General features: G+C 53.2%; 2 protein-coding genes across 2 annotated transcripts; one reads left to right on the forward strand and one right to left on the reverse strand.

Moving 5' to 3' along the window:
* Positions 1 to 296: 296 nt before the first annotated feature.
* LOC111151602 (leucine rich repeat containing 46) lies at positions 297 to 5,154 on the reverse strand. The gene is made up of 8 exons (XM_022509687.1): positions 4,902 to 5,154; positions 4,698 to 4,803; positions 3,268 to 3,376; positions 2,227 to 2,273; positions 1,834 to 1,943; positions 1,576 to 1,645; positions 1,111 to 1,259; positions 297 to 787 (listed from the first exon to the last, which is right to left on the reverse strand). The coding sequence occupies exons 1-8, from the start codon at positions 4,912 to 4,914 to the stop codon at positions 420 to 422; spliced, it is 972 nt and encodes a 323-aa protein (XP_022365395.1). The 5' UTR covers positions 4,915 to 5,154; the 3' UTR covers positions 297 to 419.
* Positions 5,155 to 5,377: 223 nt separating this feature from the next.
* LOC111151554 (mitochondrial ribosomal protein L10) lies at positions 5,378 to 11,697 on the forward strand. Its single transcript, XM_022509620.1, has 5 exons — positions 5,378 to 5,439; positions 7,765 to 7,934; positions 8,780 to 8,944; positions 9,196 to 9,340; positions 10,560 to 11,697. Exons 1-5 carry the CDS (start codon positions 5,388 to 5,390, stop codon positions 10,814 to 10,816), a joined length of 789 nt encoding a protein of 262 aa, XP_022365328.1. The 5' UTR covers positions 5,378 to 5,387; the 3' UTR covers positions 10,817 to 11,697.
* The last annotated feature ends 1,099 nt before the right edge of the window (positions 11,698 to 12,796 follow it).

Consider the following 12,796-nt stretch of genomic DNA (forward strand, 5'->3'; position numbering starts at 1 on the left):
TGTTTAAGGAGAATGAGGACCACGGGTTTTTGGTCCTTGGCTTGAGCCTTGGAGGGCACACCCCGAGGATGGCAGTGAGCTGTGCCCTCTGGAAGATGGCATCTTCCACACCATGAGGCCTGCTCAGGGCCCAGGCAGCCAGGTGGGGACCTGAGGTGGGCCAGTTCTTTGGGTGGTGCCTGAAATGTCCAGAAACGTGTTCAGTAGAGTTGGGTTCTGTATTTCTGTGACTCCTTCCCACTGCCTTGACTGCTTGATGCCCCCCAATGACATGAAAGACATACTCAGGGCTGGGTGACATTTTACTGGGGAAGCCTTGTCACAGGTGAGGGGTCTGAGGAGAAGGGGAGGCCCCACCCATGCCCTTTTCTTCCCCCTTCCTCGTTCCTGTGGAATTGCTGGTAGGGACGGGCTGCCCTTCACTTCTTGATTCTTTTGGTCACAGTTTTGGTTGTGCTGGGGGCCCTGGACACAGAGGCCTTGGGACCTGTGGCTGCTTTGGTCCCCTTCTTTGCCTGGACAGTGCTTTGCTGGCTGGAAACCAGAGGGCAGGGTTTCTTGGTGGCGGAGGTGGCTTGTGGCAAGGAGGCGGGCTTGAGGGGTGTCTCCTTCCCTTGGCTGGGGGTGACAGAGGGACTGCTGTCCTTAGCCACGGGCCCCCCAGGCAGCAGGGGGAGGTCAGTGAGGGCGGGCTTCATCTCCATCCTCTGAAGGTGCTCATTCAGGGCTGCCTGCTGTCTGCGCTCCTTGTGTCTGTCCATCTCCTGCTCCAGCTCCTGGAGGAAGTCTGGGAGGGACAAGACGGTAGGTGGTAGAAGGAGCCCTGGGCTTGGCAGGAAGGCCGTTGGCAGGGAGGTCTCTGGCTGACCCCCGGAGCGGACTAACCTGCTGCCATCCCTGGGAGGAGGGGCCTGGGGTTGGGGTGGGGAGGACGCATCACTTGCACCCCAGACTGACGCCTGGCCCTGGCGGGACTGTCTCTCTCTGACCCAGATACCGCTCTGGCTTGGGGCTGCCTCCCTAGCTGTCACTGCCACCTTAGCTGCCCCAGTGCCCCACAGGGCAGAGGAGAGTTCTAGAGAGGGTGCAAGCCTTGGAAGGCAGGACCACCTCGCTCTGTGCAGAACGGGCTGCTCAGCTCCGGGAACTCCTCCTCCTCGTCGTCTGAGGCTTTCTCCTCCTCATCCGAGGCCCAGCGCTCTAACACAGGCTGCTTGTCCAGGTCCAGGAGCAATGGCAGGGCTTCTGTGACAAGCTCCCTATAGGGCAGAAAGAGCTGAGGACCCCCCATCCCGGGAGAGCACCCATGGGTGGGGAGCCTGGGAGGATGTGCAGACAAGCCGCAGCAACCACATTGGGAGGGCTAGTGTTCACGGGCGGGGAGATGGGCCTGTGGTCAGTCCTGAAAAGCTAAGGGCTGGCTCCGTGTGGACCTCGGGATGGGAGAGAAAAAGCATCCCACTTGAGCTGGGGTGGTGGTGACACCGGGTTTGCAGGCTGAGAGGGGGCTTGCGTGGAGGTAGGAAGAGGAGCTCGGCCACCCCCCATTTCTTCCTGCCCTCATGTCCTCCTCACCTGTATCCATTCTGGTTGGTACAGCTGTTTCCAGTCAGGTTGAGGATGAGAAGGCTCTGAGGGAACTCATCTGTGTGCACCAGGGAGAAGGGAACAAGGGTGTCCTACACCTCTCCCTGCCCAAAGCCTCTGTCTCTTTGTACAGCCTCCCCAGACCCCCAGAGCCTGTGCTGCCAACACAAGCTTGGGGAGATGGTAGTGGAGAAGGGGGGGCCCACACAAGGCTTATCCCATGAGCTGGGGCCAGGGCCTTCCTACCCAGCTTCAGTGTTTCTATCAGGTTCTCAGAAAGGTCCAGAAACTGGAGATGTGGGAGGTCACGGAGGTTTTCCACCTGCTTGATTTGGTTTCCTGCCAGAGACAGGAAGCTGCGGGGGGAAGGAAGGGATGCAAAGACAGAGCTGCATCATGGAACCACGGGTGGAAGGGAGGAGGACACCAGGCGCCCGGGGTGCCCTGGCTGAGCAGCCTGATGATGAGTGGGGACTTGTGGCCCCCTGGGTGGGGGAAGCAGAGCAGGGCTTGTTGGGTCCTCGGTGGACAAGACATTAGGCTTGGAGAAGTCTGGACCAATTCTCTGGGGCATGGCCGGGTCTCCCCCTCTCCCCGCTCTCTCCCTCTCCCCCAGGCCTGAGCCCTGACACCACATACCGCAAGGAGGGGACGCAGGCCAGGTTCTCAATCCGCTGGATCTTATTCTGCAGAAAGCAAACAAGTTGGGGAAACTGGGTAGACCCTGTCCCCTGTTGCAGCTGGCGAACTGGCACTCTGGGAATGACCCCCTGCCCCTGAACTGGTTCTCGCTACCCGGGGATGATTTGCTTTCTCTGGGTAGATGGTCAAGGGGGGTCAACTTGGGGGCTGGTTATGCTTCATTAAAGTATACACTGCTCAGCCCACAACCACAGAGGGGCCTGGAAGTCAAGAAGGAGACCAAGGGGCCTTGGGGCAGTAGTGGAGGCCTGAGCGGTCGCTTAGGTACACACAGGGAGTAATGGGCACACGTGACTTTGATTTGTAAAGTTCCTGCGGGGAAAGATGAAAGGAACGGGGTATAGTCAACCCGGAGGACCCTGAAACTCAGTCCACCACCACCACCACCACCGACAACAAAACAGCCTTCAAGGTTCTGAAGGATGCAGAGGAATCTTCTGGTTCCCTCTTCCACTTCTACAAAACAGGAAATGGGCTCGAGCTATATATAACATGATAGGGTAGATACCAAAAAGAACTTTAAGACCCAGAGAAGTTGTCTGACAAAAGACCAGTGATTCAAGAGCATGCTTAGGATCTCTTCAGGGAGGATTGGTCTTTCAACTTAAGAGAATTCCTGATTCATCTGGGAACAGTTCCTTCCTTCTTTTCTTCCCCTTCCCTCCTTCCTTCCTTCCTCTTCTTCCTTCCTTCCTCTTCTTTCTTTCTTTCTTTCTTTCTTTCTTTTCCTTCCTTCCTTCCTTCCTTCTAAGTAATCTCTACACCTAATGTGGGGCTTGAACTTACAATCCTGAGATCAAGAGTTGCATGCTCCACAGATAAGCCAACCAGGCACCCCATCTGGGAACAGTTTCAATGAAGTTCTGCTTCCCTGAATGGCAGGGAATGGGCAAGGTGACCTGATTGGTTGTTTTTGGATTAAACAGACTTGGTCCACAGAGGATGAAGGGGGAGGAAGGGCAGGAGGCAAGAAGTTACCGCTTGCAGATAAAGGCTGTGAAGGTTCTGGAGGCCCTCAAGATTCCCGATAGTGGTAATCCCCTCCCGGTCCAGGCGGACAGTTTGCAGTTCAGCCAGAGTGTGAAACCTGGAAGAACGGTCAGCAGGTGTTGTAATGGAATGCCACTTCTGTGTTGTTTCAGCAGGGAAGATGGGAGGGGGAGGAAAGGAGTTTCAAGATAAGTGCCTTTGATGAGATGTCAGGAACTCATGAGGCGGTGTCCCCATCATGAAACCATGAAACTGGAGCCCTGGATCTTGGTCAGAAGCACTGGGAAGGATCAGAGGGTGAGAGGAGTAGAAGGCCCTTGGACCAGGAAATGGGTGATAGCAGCTTATGGTTCCTGGAGAGACTCAGAGGCAAGGGAAGACTTTCTTGAACCAGCGTGGACAGTGGAAGCAGGGACCGGGGCAGAGATGAGACAACTCGGAAGGAGGATCCTTCCTTACTTCCCTTTTGAGTGGTCCATGGAAGGACCTTTTTTCCATTCACTCATTCATTCATCCCATAATATTTACTGAGTGCCCACTAGAGACAAATGAGAGTCCCTGCCCATCACTATTCGAGAAGCAGGCCAAACATCTATGACAAGTGGATGACAGACACAAGTCCAAGGGACCAAAGGAGTGCCTGAACTGTGCACGGACTCCTGAATTGGGGGACAGGGAATGCTTCCTGGAGGAGGTGATGTAAGTGGGAGTTGGCTGGGAAGGTGAGAAGGGGATGAGGAGAAGGCATGTCAAACAGAGGGAACAGTGTGTGCTAATCCAGGCTTTCTCCAACTTTAATGTGCCCATGAGTCCCTTGGAATTTTTGTTAAAATGCAGTTTCCGGTTAAGTAGGTCTGGGGTGGGCCAGAGTCATTACTAATAACCTCCCAGGTGATGTTGCTCAGCACCAATCTGAGAAGTAAGGCGCTAAGGTGTGAGAATGTCAGGTCTTAGAGGAATAGTGGAGAACGGCAAGAAATAAGGCTAAAAAGGCAGCAGAGCTCAACTCATGCTAAGGCATTTGGATTTTATTCTGGAAGTACTAGAGAGTGAAGGAAAGTTCCATCAAGGTGTGCCTGATCAGATTTATCATTTAAAAGGATCACTTTGGTAACAGTACAGGGATCCAAGCCCGGGGGCAGGGGAAACTAATTAGGAGTTTGTTGAGAGGTGATGGCCTAAGAGCCTTATTTAAGGCAGTTCAGTGAGCATGGTTTAAAAAAAAAAAAGAAAAAACAAAAGAAAAGGAATAGAATAATGTTTAAGGAGGCAAAATCAATTGGTCATGACCACTGATTGAATGCATGGAGTAAGTAAAGAGAGGGATAAAGATGAGTTAACAAACCAGTACAGCTCAGGGGACTGGTCATCCTGTGTGTTTCAGTCGTCCACCACCTCCTTCTCCCCCTGGCACTCACATCTTCTCTGACAGATCCTCATCTTCAGGGAACGTCAAGTTCCGCTTGGTGATAAGGGCTTCAGTAATGCAGACGCCCCCTTCCTCTGGACTCTGGGCAAGCTTAGCTGTGAAAAGATGAGTCCAACTGTTACGTTTCTTATTCTTGGAAGCCCGACCGTACTGTTATCCGAATCTTCTACTCACCACCCCATCCCCTACTCACCTCCGGGCATCATTTAAAGGCTACTGGCCTGGCATGGGCTTAGGACGAAGGGAAGCCGACCAACTTGGATAGCCACAGAGGTGGCGGAACCCAGGATGGTGTGAGGAGGGAGAAGCTCGGAGACTCGAGAGACAAGGGAAAGTGGTTGATTCAGAGCCAATTCATGAGGTGCTGTAGAAGACAAAAGTAAATCAAGGCGGGGACTCTGGAGTTTGACGGGTGCAAAGGGGCTAGTTAAACTGGGGGATTGTGGGTAGAGAGTGGCGGGTGCGGATCAAAAGAAAAGAGCTGTTCCCCAGAGTCTAAGCGTCGTTGCTAGGAGACTGGACGCCCGGTTGGGCGTCAGTGGGGCGGGCTCGCCGCGGCTCAGCGCATGCGGATTAGTGCTCCAGCCGGCGGATTCGCGGGCTGTTTCCGGTTTCAGGACTTCCCACAATCCTTAGCTCCTTCTGTCCCTCTCGGCTCCCGTCTGTGCTTCCGGTGGAGATGGCTGCGGCCGTGTCTGGGATGCTGCGAGGGGGTCTCCTGCCCCGGGCGGGTAAGGAGCGGCCCAGGTCCTCATGGCGCGTTCCGGACGGCGCTCTCTAGTTCTGTCTCCCCTCCTCCACTACTGATCCTCTCCCACAATCTCTTACTCCAGACAGCTCCCGATGACCCCTGAGCCCATCTAGATCGCTGGTCTCCTTTCTCCGTCTAATACCCTGTGGCTGCAGACACTAGTAGTAACAGCAGCGCAGCAACAATGTCAGCGACAACCACAGTATTTCTTCCCTCCTCCAGAGGCCCCCTTCCTTCTCTGGGTTTCTGTAATCCACCACCCAGCTCCTGCTCGCCTCCAGTTTCCTTTGCTTGAACCACTGCTCGCCCAGACCTTGGCGCTGTGCCACCTTTTCACGGTCTCGGCCTAAATGTCACCTGCTTAGGCCTGCCCTGGCCACCTTCTGCAAAGCAGGTTTCCATTGTTAAAATGTGTATTTTGCAGTCTGTTTATGGACCCCTTTCACCCCTGTAAGGGGCGTCTGTAATTTTGCATTTGTTTATGTGTTATTTCCTGCTTTAGACTTCACACTCCGTAAAGGCAGAACCCTTATGTTCATTCAGCATAGCCGGCAGGTGGCGTGGTGCCTGGCATTAGGCATGCAGTAGACATTTGTTTAATGAATGATTTCACTCGCATAATATAGGCCAGGCACAGTGGTAAATGATTTACATGTATTATCTCATTTAAATCTTAAAGCATGTCATGAAGAAGTCATGATTATCTCCTCTTTACAGGTGAAGAATTTCAAGTTTAGAGCAGTTGAGTGACTGGTCAAAGTCACAGCTAGAAAGTGGCAGAAGAGATTAAAATCTGATTCCATCTGGGGGGCGCCTGAGTGGCTCAGTAGATTTAAGCATCCAGCTCTTGGTTTTAGCTTGGGTCATGATCTCAGGGTGGTCAGACTGAGTCCGTTTCAGGCTCGGTGCTGCTGAGCTTGGAGCCTGCTTGGCGTTCTTGCTTTCGCTCTGAACCCCCCCCCCCACCTCTTTCTCTTAAAAAAAAAAAAAATCTGGTTCATCTGATCCAAAACCTGTGTTCTTAACTTAGGTTTTGTGGCTGCTGGCAATAAAACCTATCACCCCAGCAAACCTCCATGCTCTCCATTACAGCCACCTTCTAGCTGACCTTTTCCCTGAGACCCCATCCCAAACTTGGGAAGGGCTGAAAGTGGGAAGCGCTAGCCTGGGTCCTTTCATTGAAGATGAAGGGGTCAGTTAGGCTTACAGCTTTCAAGTGGCTCCCTTATCTTCTGAGGCGTGCTCTCCAGCGAAGCCTGTAAACAAGAACAAGGGAAGGGGAGGCTTGTTTGGGGGAACTGTGAGAGCCGTGTAACTTCTTTTCTCTCTTGCTTCCATTCATGGGCAAAGGCTTCAGAGCAGTTCTAGAGCAGTGGTTTTGGACTTCAGCGTGCATCCGTAACACTTGGAGGCTTATTAGAACCACTGTTTGCTGGGCTCCCCTCCAGTGTTTCTGATTCAGGAGGACCAGGACAGGCCGTGAGAACTTATGTTGCTAACCAGTTACCAGGAGATGCTGATGTTGCTGGCTGAGTAAAGGGAGCACACCTTGAGAACGGTTGGCTTAAACCAGGGGTTGCCATATTGTGGCAGGACTGGTCACCATGTTTTATAAATAAAGTTTTATTAGAATACAGCCACTTCTGCTTGTCTCATATTGTCTAGGGTTGTTTTCATGATACAATGGCACGGTTGAGTAGTAGTTGCAGACTGTATGGTTCTTTAACTTTAAAGATTTACTATTTGGCTATTTGAGAAAAATTTACAGGAGACCTGGGTGGCTCAGTGGGTTAAGCATCTGCCTTCAGCTCAGGTCATGATCCCGGGGTCTTGGGATCGAGCCATGTGTCAGGCTGCCTGCTCAGTGGGGAGCCTGCTTCTCCTTCGCGCTCTGCCTCTCCACCCCTGCTCTGTGTTCTCCATCACATTCTCTCAAAGAAAGAAATAAAATCTTAAAAAAAATAGGAAAAAAAATTTGCTCAATCCTCTCCCCCCTTTTTTAATGTGTTCAAATATACTTTCTCCCTTGTTCTCATTTCCCTCCTCCCCCCATCTCTGTACATATAGAAGAGCTGGAGAAATGGGAGCCTCAAAGTTTCAAACATTTGACCTCAGGTCACTCATTAAAGAGAAGGGAAGTTTGGGGGATTTAGAATTCCTAGCGGACAATTCCTTGTCCCTCTCTTGTGTTGGCTAGCTCTGTAAGCCATGGTTGTCTTGCTCAGGGGTGGGCTTTTTCTCCATCTGAGACTGACTAAGGACCCCCAGAAGCTGCACGTCACAGCGTTGCCATTTCCCCTCCTAGGTCGGCTGCCCACCCTCCAGACCATCCGCTGTGGCTCTAAGGCTGTTACCCGCCATTGTCGTGTGATGCACTTCCAGCGGCAGAAGCTGATGGCTGTGACTGAGTATATCCCCCCAAAACCCGCTATCAACCCAAGATGCCTACCGTGTCCTCCCAGTCCCCCACCGGAGGTAAGGAGGACACTGCCCGTCCTTGGTGCTGGGATGGTGGATTGATGTGACCTTGTCTCTGATGCCATAATGAAGTAGCTCTCCAGGACCTACCCCTCCACATCACTACTTCCCCTCTTTGACCCCGTGGGCCAGATGTTTTAAAATGAAATGTGCGCTTGAATCTGCTTGGCATTTTGGGCTCTATGGATTGGATGGGCCTCCTGGATTTCCTTCATTCTTTACTTGTCTCCCCCAAATTGTGTGAAAGTTATGCAAGCAGGTGGAGATAGGGGAGAGTATCTCTCTTGTCTTGAAAGGACTTGAAGCTTCTGTGTTTTCCTAGAGGAATGGGAGGAACTTTTTTGTCCTTAAAAAGAGCAGAAAGACCAGGGGAATTTGTACCTTTATGCTTGTTGTCAGGCCCACATGCTGTCAATTTTGAGAAACACTGTCTTCAGAAAATGAAGTCTTGTCCTCGGTTCTGAATTAACACTGCAAAAGAGTTATCTTATATTTATAATTGGTGAATTGATTCAACATGAATGCAGCATCAGAGAGAGAAAGTAATTTTGACCACATTATCGTCAAATGTTGACTGGATCAGACCAGTGACCAGGTCATGGGGACGAGCTTTGTCAGGTGTGACAACACTGCTCTAAAGACTGTGGTTATCTGACAAAAATGCAGGGCAGAATGGGAGGGGGAGCATGTCCTGAGAGGCAGGGCCCCAACCCTCCTCCTGAACACCGATACTACCCCCGTTTGGGCATCCCTGGGGGTCCCAGCACCCGTTCCCCTGGGGCGAAAGGGGGACAAGGAGAAGGGCAGCTGACGTGCCCTGGGTCATCTCTTCCTGACTACAGGAGACAGGCCTGATCCGCCTCCTCCGTCGGGAGATAGACACGGTTTTCCGAGAGAACCGAATGATAGCTATCTGCCAGAATGTGGCTCTGAGTGCAGAGGACAAGCTGCTGGTACGGCACCGGCTGCGGAAGCACAAGATCCTGTTGAAGGTCTTCCCCAACCAGGTAGGGAGCAGCCCTCTGGTGCGGGCACCCTGCTCCCCCACCTCTGCCAACTCGGACTGCAGGGCCCCTTCCCAGATGGGGAGTGTTCAACGCCCCCAGCCCCAAGCAGCCCTCCAGTCTGGCGCCTGCACTGTGGCTGGGAGCCGAGGGGACTGTCAGCTTGCGCCCACAGGCTGACTTGGCCTGTGACTGGGGTGGGCAGCCTTTTCCTCCCACTTGTCCCCAGGAAGCCGTTTATCCTGCTGTTCCAGGTTCTGAAGCCCTTCCTAGAGGATTCCAAGTACCAAAACCTGCTGCCCCTCTTTGTGGGGCACAACTTCCTGTTGGTCAGTGAGGAGCCCAAGGTCAAGGAGATGGTACGAGTCTTGAAGAGTGTGCCCTTCCTGCCACTGCTAGGTGAGCAAGCACCCTTGTGGGTTGAGGATGGGGGTGAAGGGGAGTGGGTGCTACTGCGGCCTGATGCCATCTGCTAAGTACACGTGGGTAGAACTGTGGCCATCCTTGTGGGGGGCCATCACTCACAGATGGGGCCTGAGTCAGTAGCACCATTTGTTGAGCGCTACGTGTGTCCTTCCAGAACCTGTGTTGGCTCACTACTCTGCGTCTATCCATCCTTCCTTCCTCCCTCCCTCCCTCCATCTCTCCCTCCTTTCTTTCTTTCTTTTTTATATTTATTTATTTTAGGGAGAGACAGAGTTCAGGCAGGGGGCGGGTGAGGGGCAGGGGCAGAGGGAGGTGGGGAAGGAGAGAAGCAGACTCCATGCTGAGCAGGGAGTCCCATGCAGGGCTGGAGGAGCTGAGAGCATAACCTGAGGCAAAACCAAGAGTCGGATCTTAACCGCCTGAGCCACCCAGGCGCCCCCAGTCCGGCATCATTTCTGCCCTGGGGAGAAGAGGAGGGAAAGCAGAGAGGCCTCTGCAGGGAGAGGAAGTTCAGACACCTTGAGTCTAGCAGTGGGGTACAGAAAGCCACACAGACGGTGATACTTAAAACAAACCCCCCCAGGTAAGGGACACCGAAGGGCAGGGAGCAATGTTTCCCAGACTCCCCTGATGCTGGGGATCCCCAGAGATGGTTCTTTTATAGAGAAGACTGGTTTTATAGGTCTCTGTGGACCACCCCCTACCCCGCTAACACATGCCCTGTGGTTCTTTTTTTTTTTTCCTTTAGATTTTATTTATTTATTTGACAGAGAGAGATCACAAGTAGGCTGAGAGAGAGGGGAAGCAGGCTCCCCGCGGAGCAGAGAGCCCAATGCGGGGCTTGATCCCAGGACCCCAAGACCATGGCCTGAGCTGAGGGCAGAGGCTTAACCCATTGAGCCACCCAGGCACCCCGCGCCCTGTGGTTCTTTAAGAAAGTTTAGGAAACCATGACTTAGTGGCAGTTGGGCCAGGTGGATGTCCTATGTCAGGGTTTTCTAGGGAAGAGTTAGGAAGGAAGGGAGGGGATCAGTCCCCGACTGAGGGGGAATTGGGCGGGGCAGGCATGGGAACCAGATTCGGGGAGGGATGGGGGGTGGAGAAGGGCAACAGAGCATGTGTTGGGACCTCGATCGCTGTTTTCAGAGGAGAGAGGCGTTCATGGTGCTCGGCTGACCCTGTGTTCTTCCAGGTGGCTGCATCGATGACGCCATCCTCAGCAGACAAGGCTTCATCAACTACTCCCAGCTTCCCAGCCTGGCCCTGGTACAGGGCGAGCTGGTAGGAGGGCTCACCTTCCACATGGCTCAGACCCACCTCTTGCTTCAGCACCAGTCCTTCCAGCTGACGGCCCTGCTGGACCAGTACATCAGACAGCAACAGGCGGGGGACTCTGTGGCGCCGGCCGGCGGGCAGCCCACTTCTCCTGACCCTATTCCGAACTCCTAGTCAGCCTGTTGTACCCGGCCCACCCATAAACACACTCTGCCCCTGTGGGCCGTGCCCTCATCCATCAGAGGTGTGGAAGCACTTGGGGTGGGGAGTGGCGTTTGTGACCTGACTTCGCTGAGCCCGACTTCCCAGACACAGGGCCACGCGGGGATGCAGAGACATCCCATTTCCGAATAGAGGCTCTGAATCACTGTCTTTGTCTCCAGTATTCCCACTCTGGGACCTAACAGGAACAGGCTTTCGGCTCTCCGGGCCCTGGGCAGAGAAGCTGAACAGATGAGGAAGTTGCACTCTGCCTCCATGTCACTGTCCCTTGCTGCACGTGTCTCCTGGCCTATCCCCTCGACGGTGCGCTGTGCTGGATTGGTTCCCCCTCGGTGCTTGTGCTGAGAGCCAGGTTCTGTGCTCACCGCTTGACACACCTCAGTTCTTCTCACCATGTCTCCATATCACACCCATTTCACAGAGAAGTTCAGTAGTCTGCCCAAGGTCATGCAGCTAATAAGAGGCCGAACAGGGACTTGAACTAGGCTCTCTCTCTGCTCAGAAGACTGTTCCCTGGATTTCTGCCCTCGAGCTTCCTCATTAGGGTCCGGGGTGTGCCTGAGTGTTAATTCTCCACCCTCGGGGTGTGTCACATTATGGAAAGGTTGGGAGCACTTGTTGATGATAAAATGAAATGCATTTTACTTCCTCTGTTTTGCTGTGTGTGAGCTTATCCTCCATGTAGACTTATTCTCACGGCCACCTCTGATTCTCACTTCCCCTCCTAGAAAATCCTTCCTCTTTCCATGTCCAGGTCCCCTGCCTCCCTGGATCAATCCCACATGGCATCTCTTACATGTTTGTCCTTTTGAAGGCGGCTGCCAGCTTTGCCCATTAGCCAGCATGATCCAGGTGATTCTGAACAACAGCTGGGCCAAACCAGAATTCTGTATTAATGAGGGGGTCTGGAGGCTCTTGATGGAAGGCCTCACCCCAATCTTGGAGAACCAAAAGTTCCTAATGAATTAGAATGTTTAACTAGAAGCCTGTCCTTGTCCTTGATTGGAGTAGGGAAGGTGGCTGTAGTGTTTTCCTCCTGGATCTGGGGCTGTGCCACAGCCGCTCTGGCTGTGTTCTCTTCTGTGGCCTGGTCTGGGACCGATTTCCCACAGTTCCCAGCTCGGTATTGTATGCCCCAGGGATGCTTGATCAATCCGAAGTGAATTAAAAGGCTCCCGAGGCTCGTGGATGTCAGAGCTGTTCTGGTCAGTGCTGCCCAATGCCCTCCCTGACTCCCAGACACCTGCTGGGTGCCAGCAACGCCCTCCTGGGGCAGCAGGAGCCGTGCTGAGGCTCTGAATGGCTGAGAAAACAGGTATCTCCCGAGAAATGTGTAAGATCCTGTAGGGTAAACTGAGGCCTGGGGGGAGGAGGTGGCCCTTATCCCTTCTGGACCAAAGAACCCTCACTGCACCCTTCACCTGCTGGTGATGCCTGAGGCCCTGCCATTAAAAACTCACTTCCCAGAAAGCAGCCTCACTGCTTAAAGCTGTGAGTCCATTTTGCATTCATTTTAACGAGGGTTAGAACTTTTTAAAAAAGACTTTATTAAGAGTGCATGCACGAGAGTGGGGGAAGGAACAGAGGGACAGAGAGAACCTCAAGCAGATTTTGCGCTGAGCTGGAGCCCTCTGTGGGGCTTGATCTCCAGACCCCGAGTGGAAGAGAGTCCGAGGACGCTTAACCGACTAGGTCACCCAGGTGCCCCAGGTTTAGATATTTCTTAAGAGTTTTTTTTTAAAAAAATGATTTAATTTATTTATTTGACACAGAGAGATCAAAAGTAGGCAGAGAGGCAGGCAGAGGGGGGGGGAAGCAGGCTCCCTGCTGAGCAGAGAGCCCCATGCGGGGCTCCATCCCAGGACCCTGAGATCATGACCTGAGCCGAAGATAGAGGTTTAACCCACTGAGCCACCCACGCGCCCCAAGAGT

Source organism: Enhydra lutris, unplaced genomic scaffold (assembly GCF_002288905.1).
Source record: "Enhydra lutris kenyoni isolate GAN:26980312 unplaced genomic scaffold, ASM228890v2 scaffoldscaffold26, whole genome shotgun sequence".
NCBI lineage: Eukaryota > Metazoa > Chordata > Mammalia > Carnivora > Mustelidae > Enhydra > Enhydra lutris.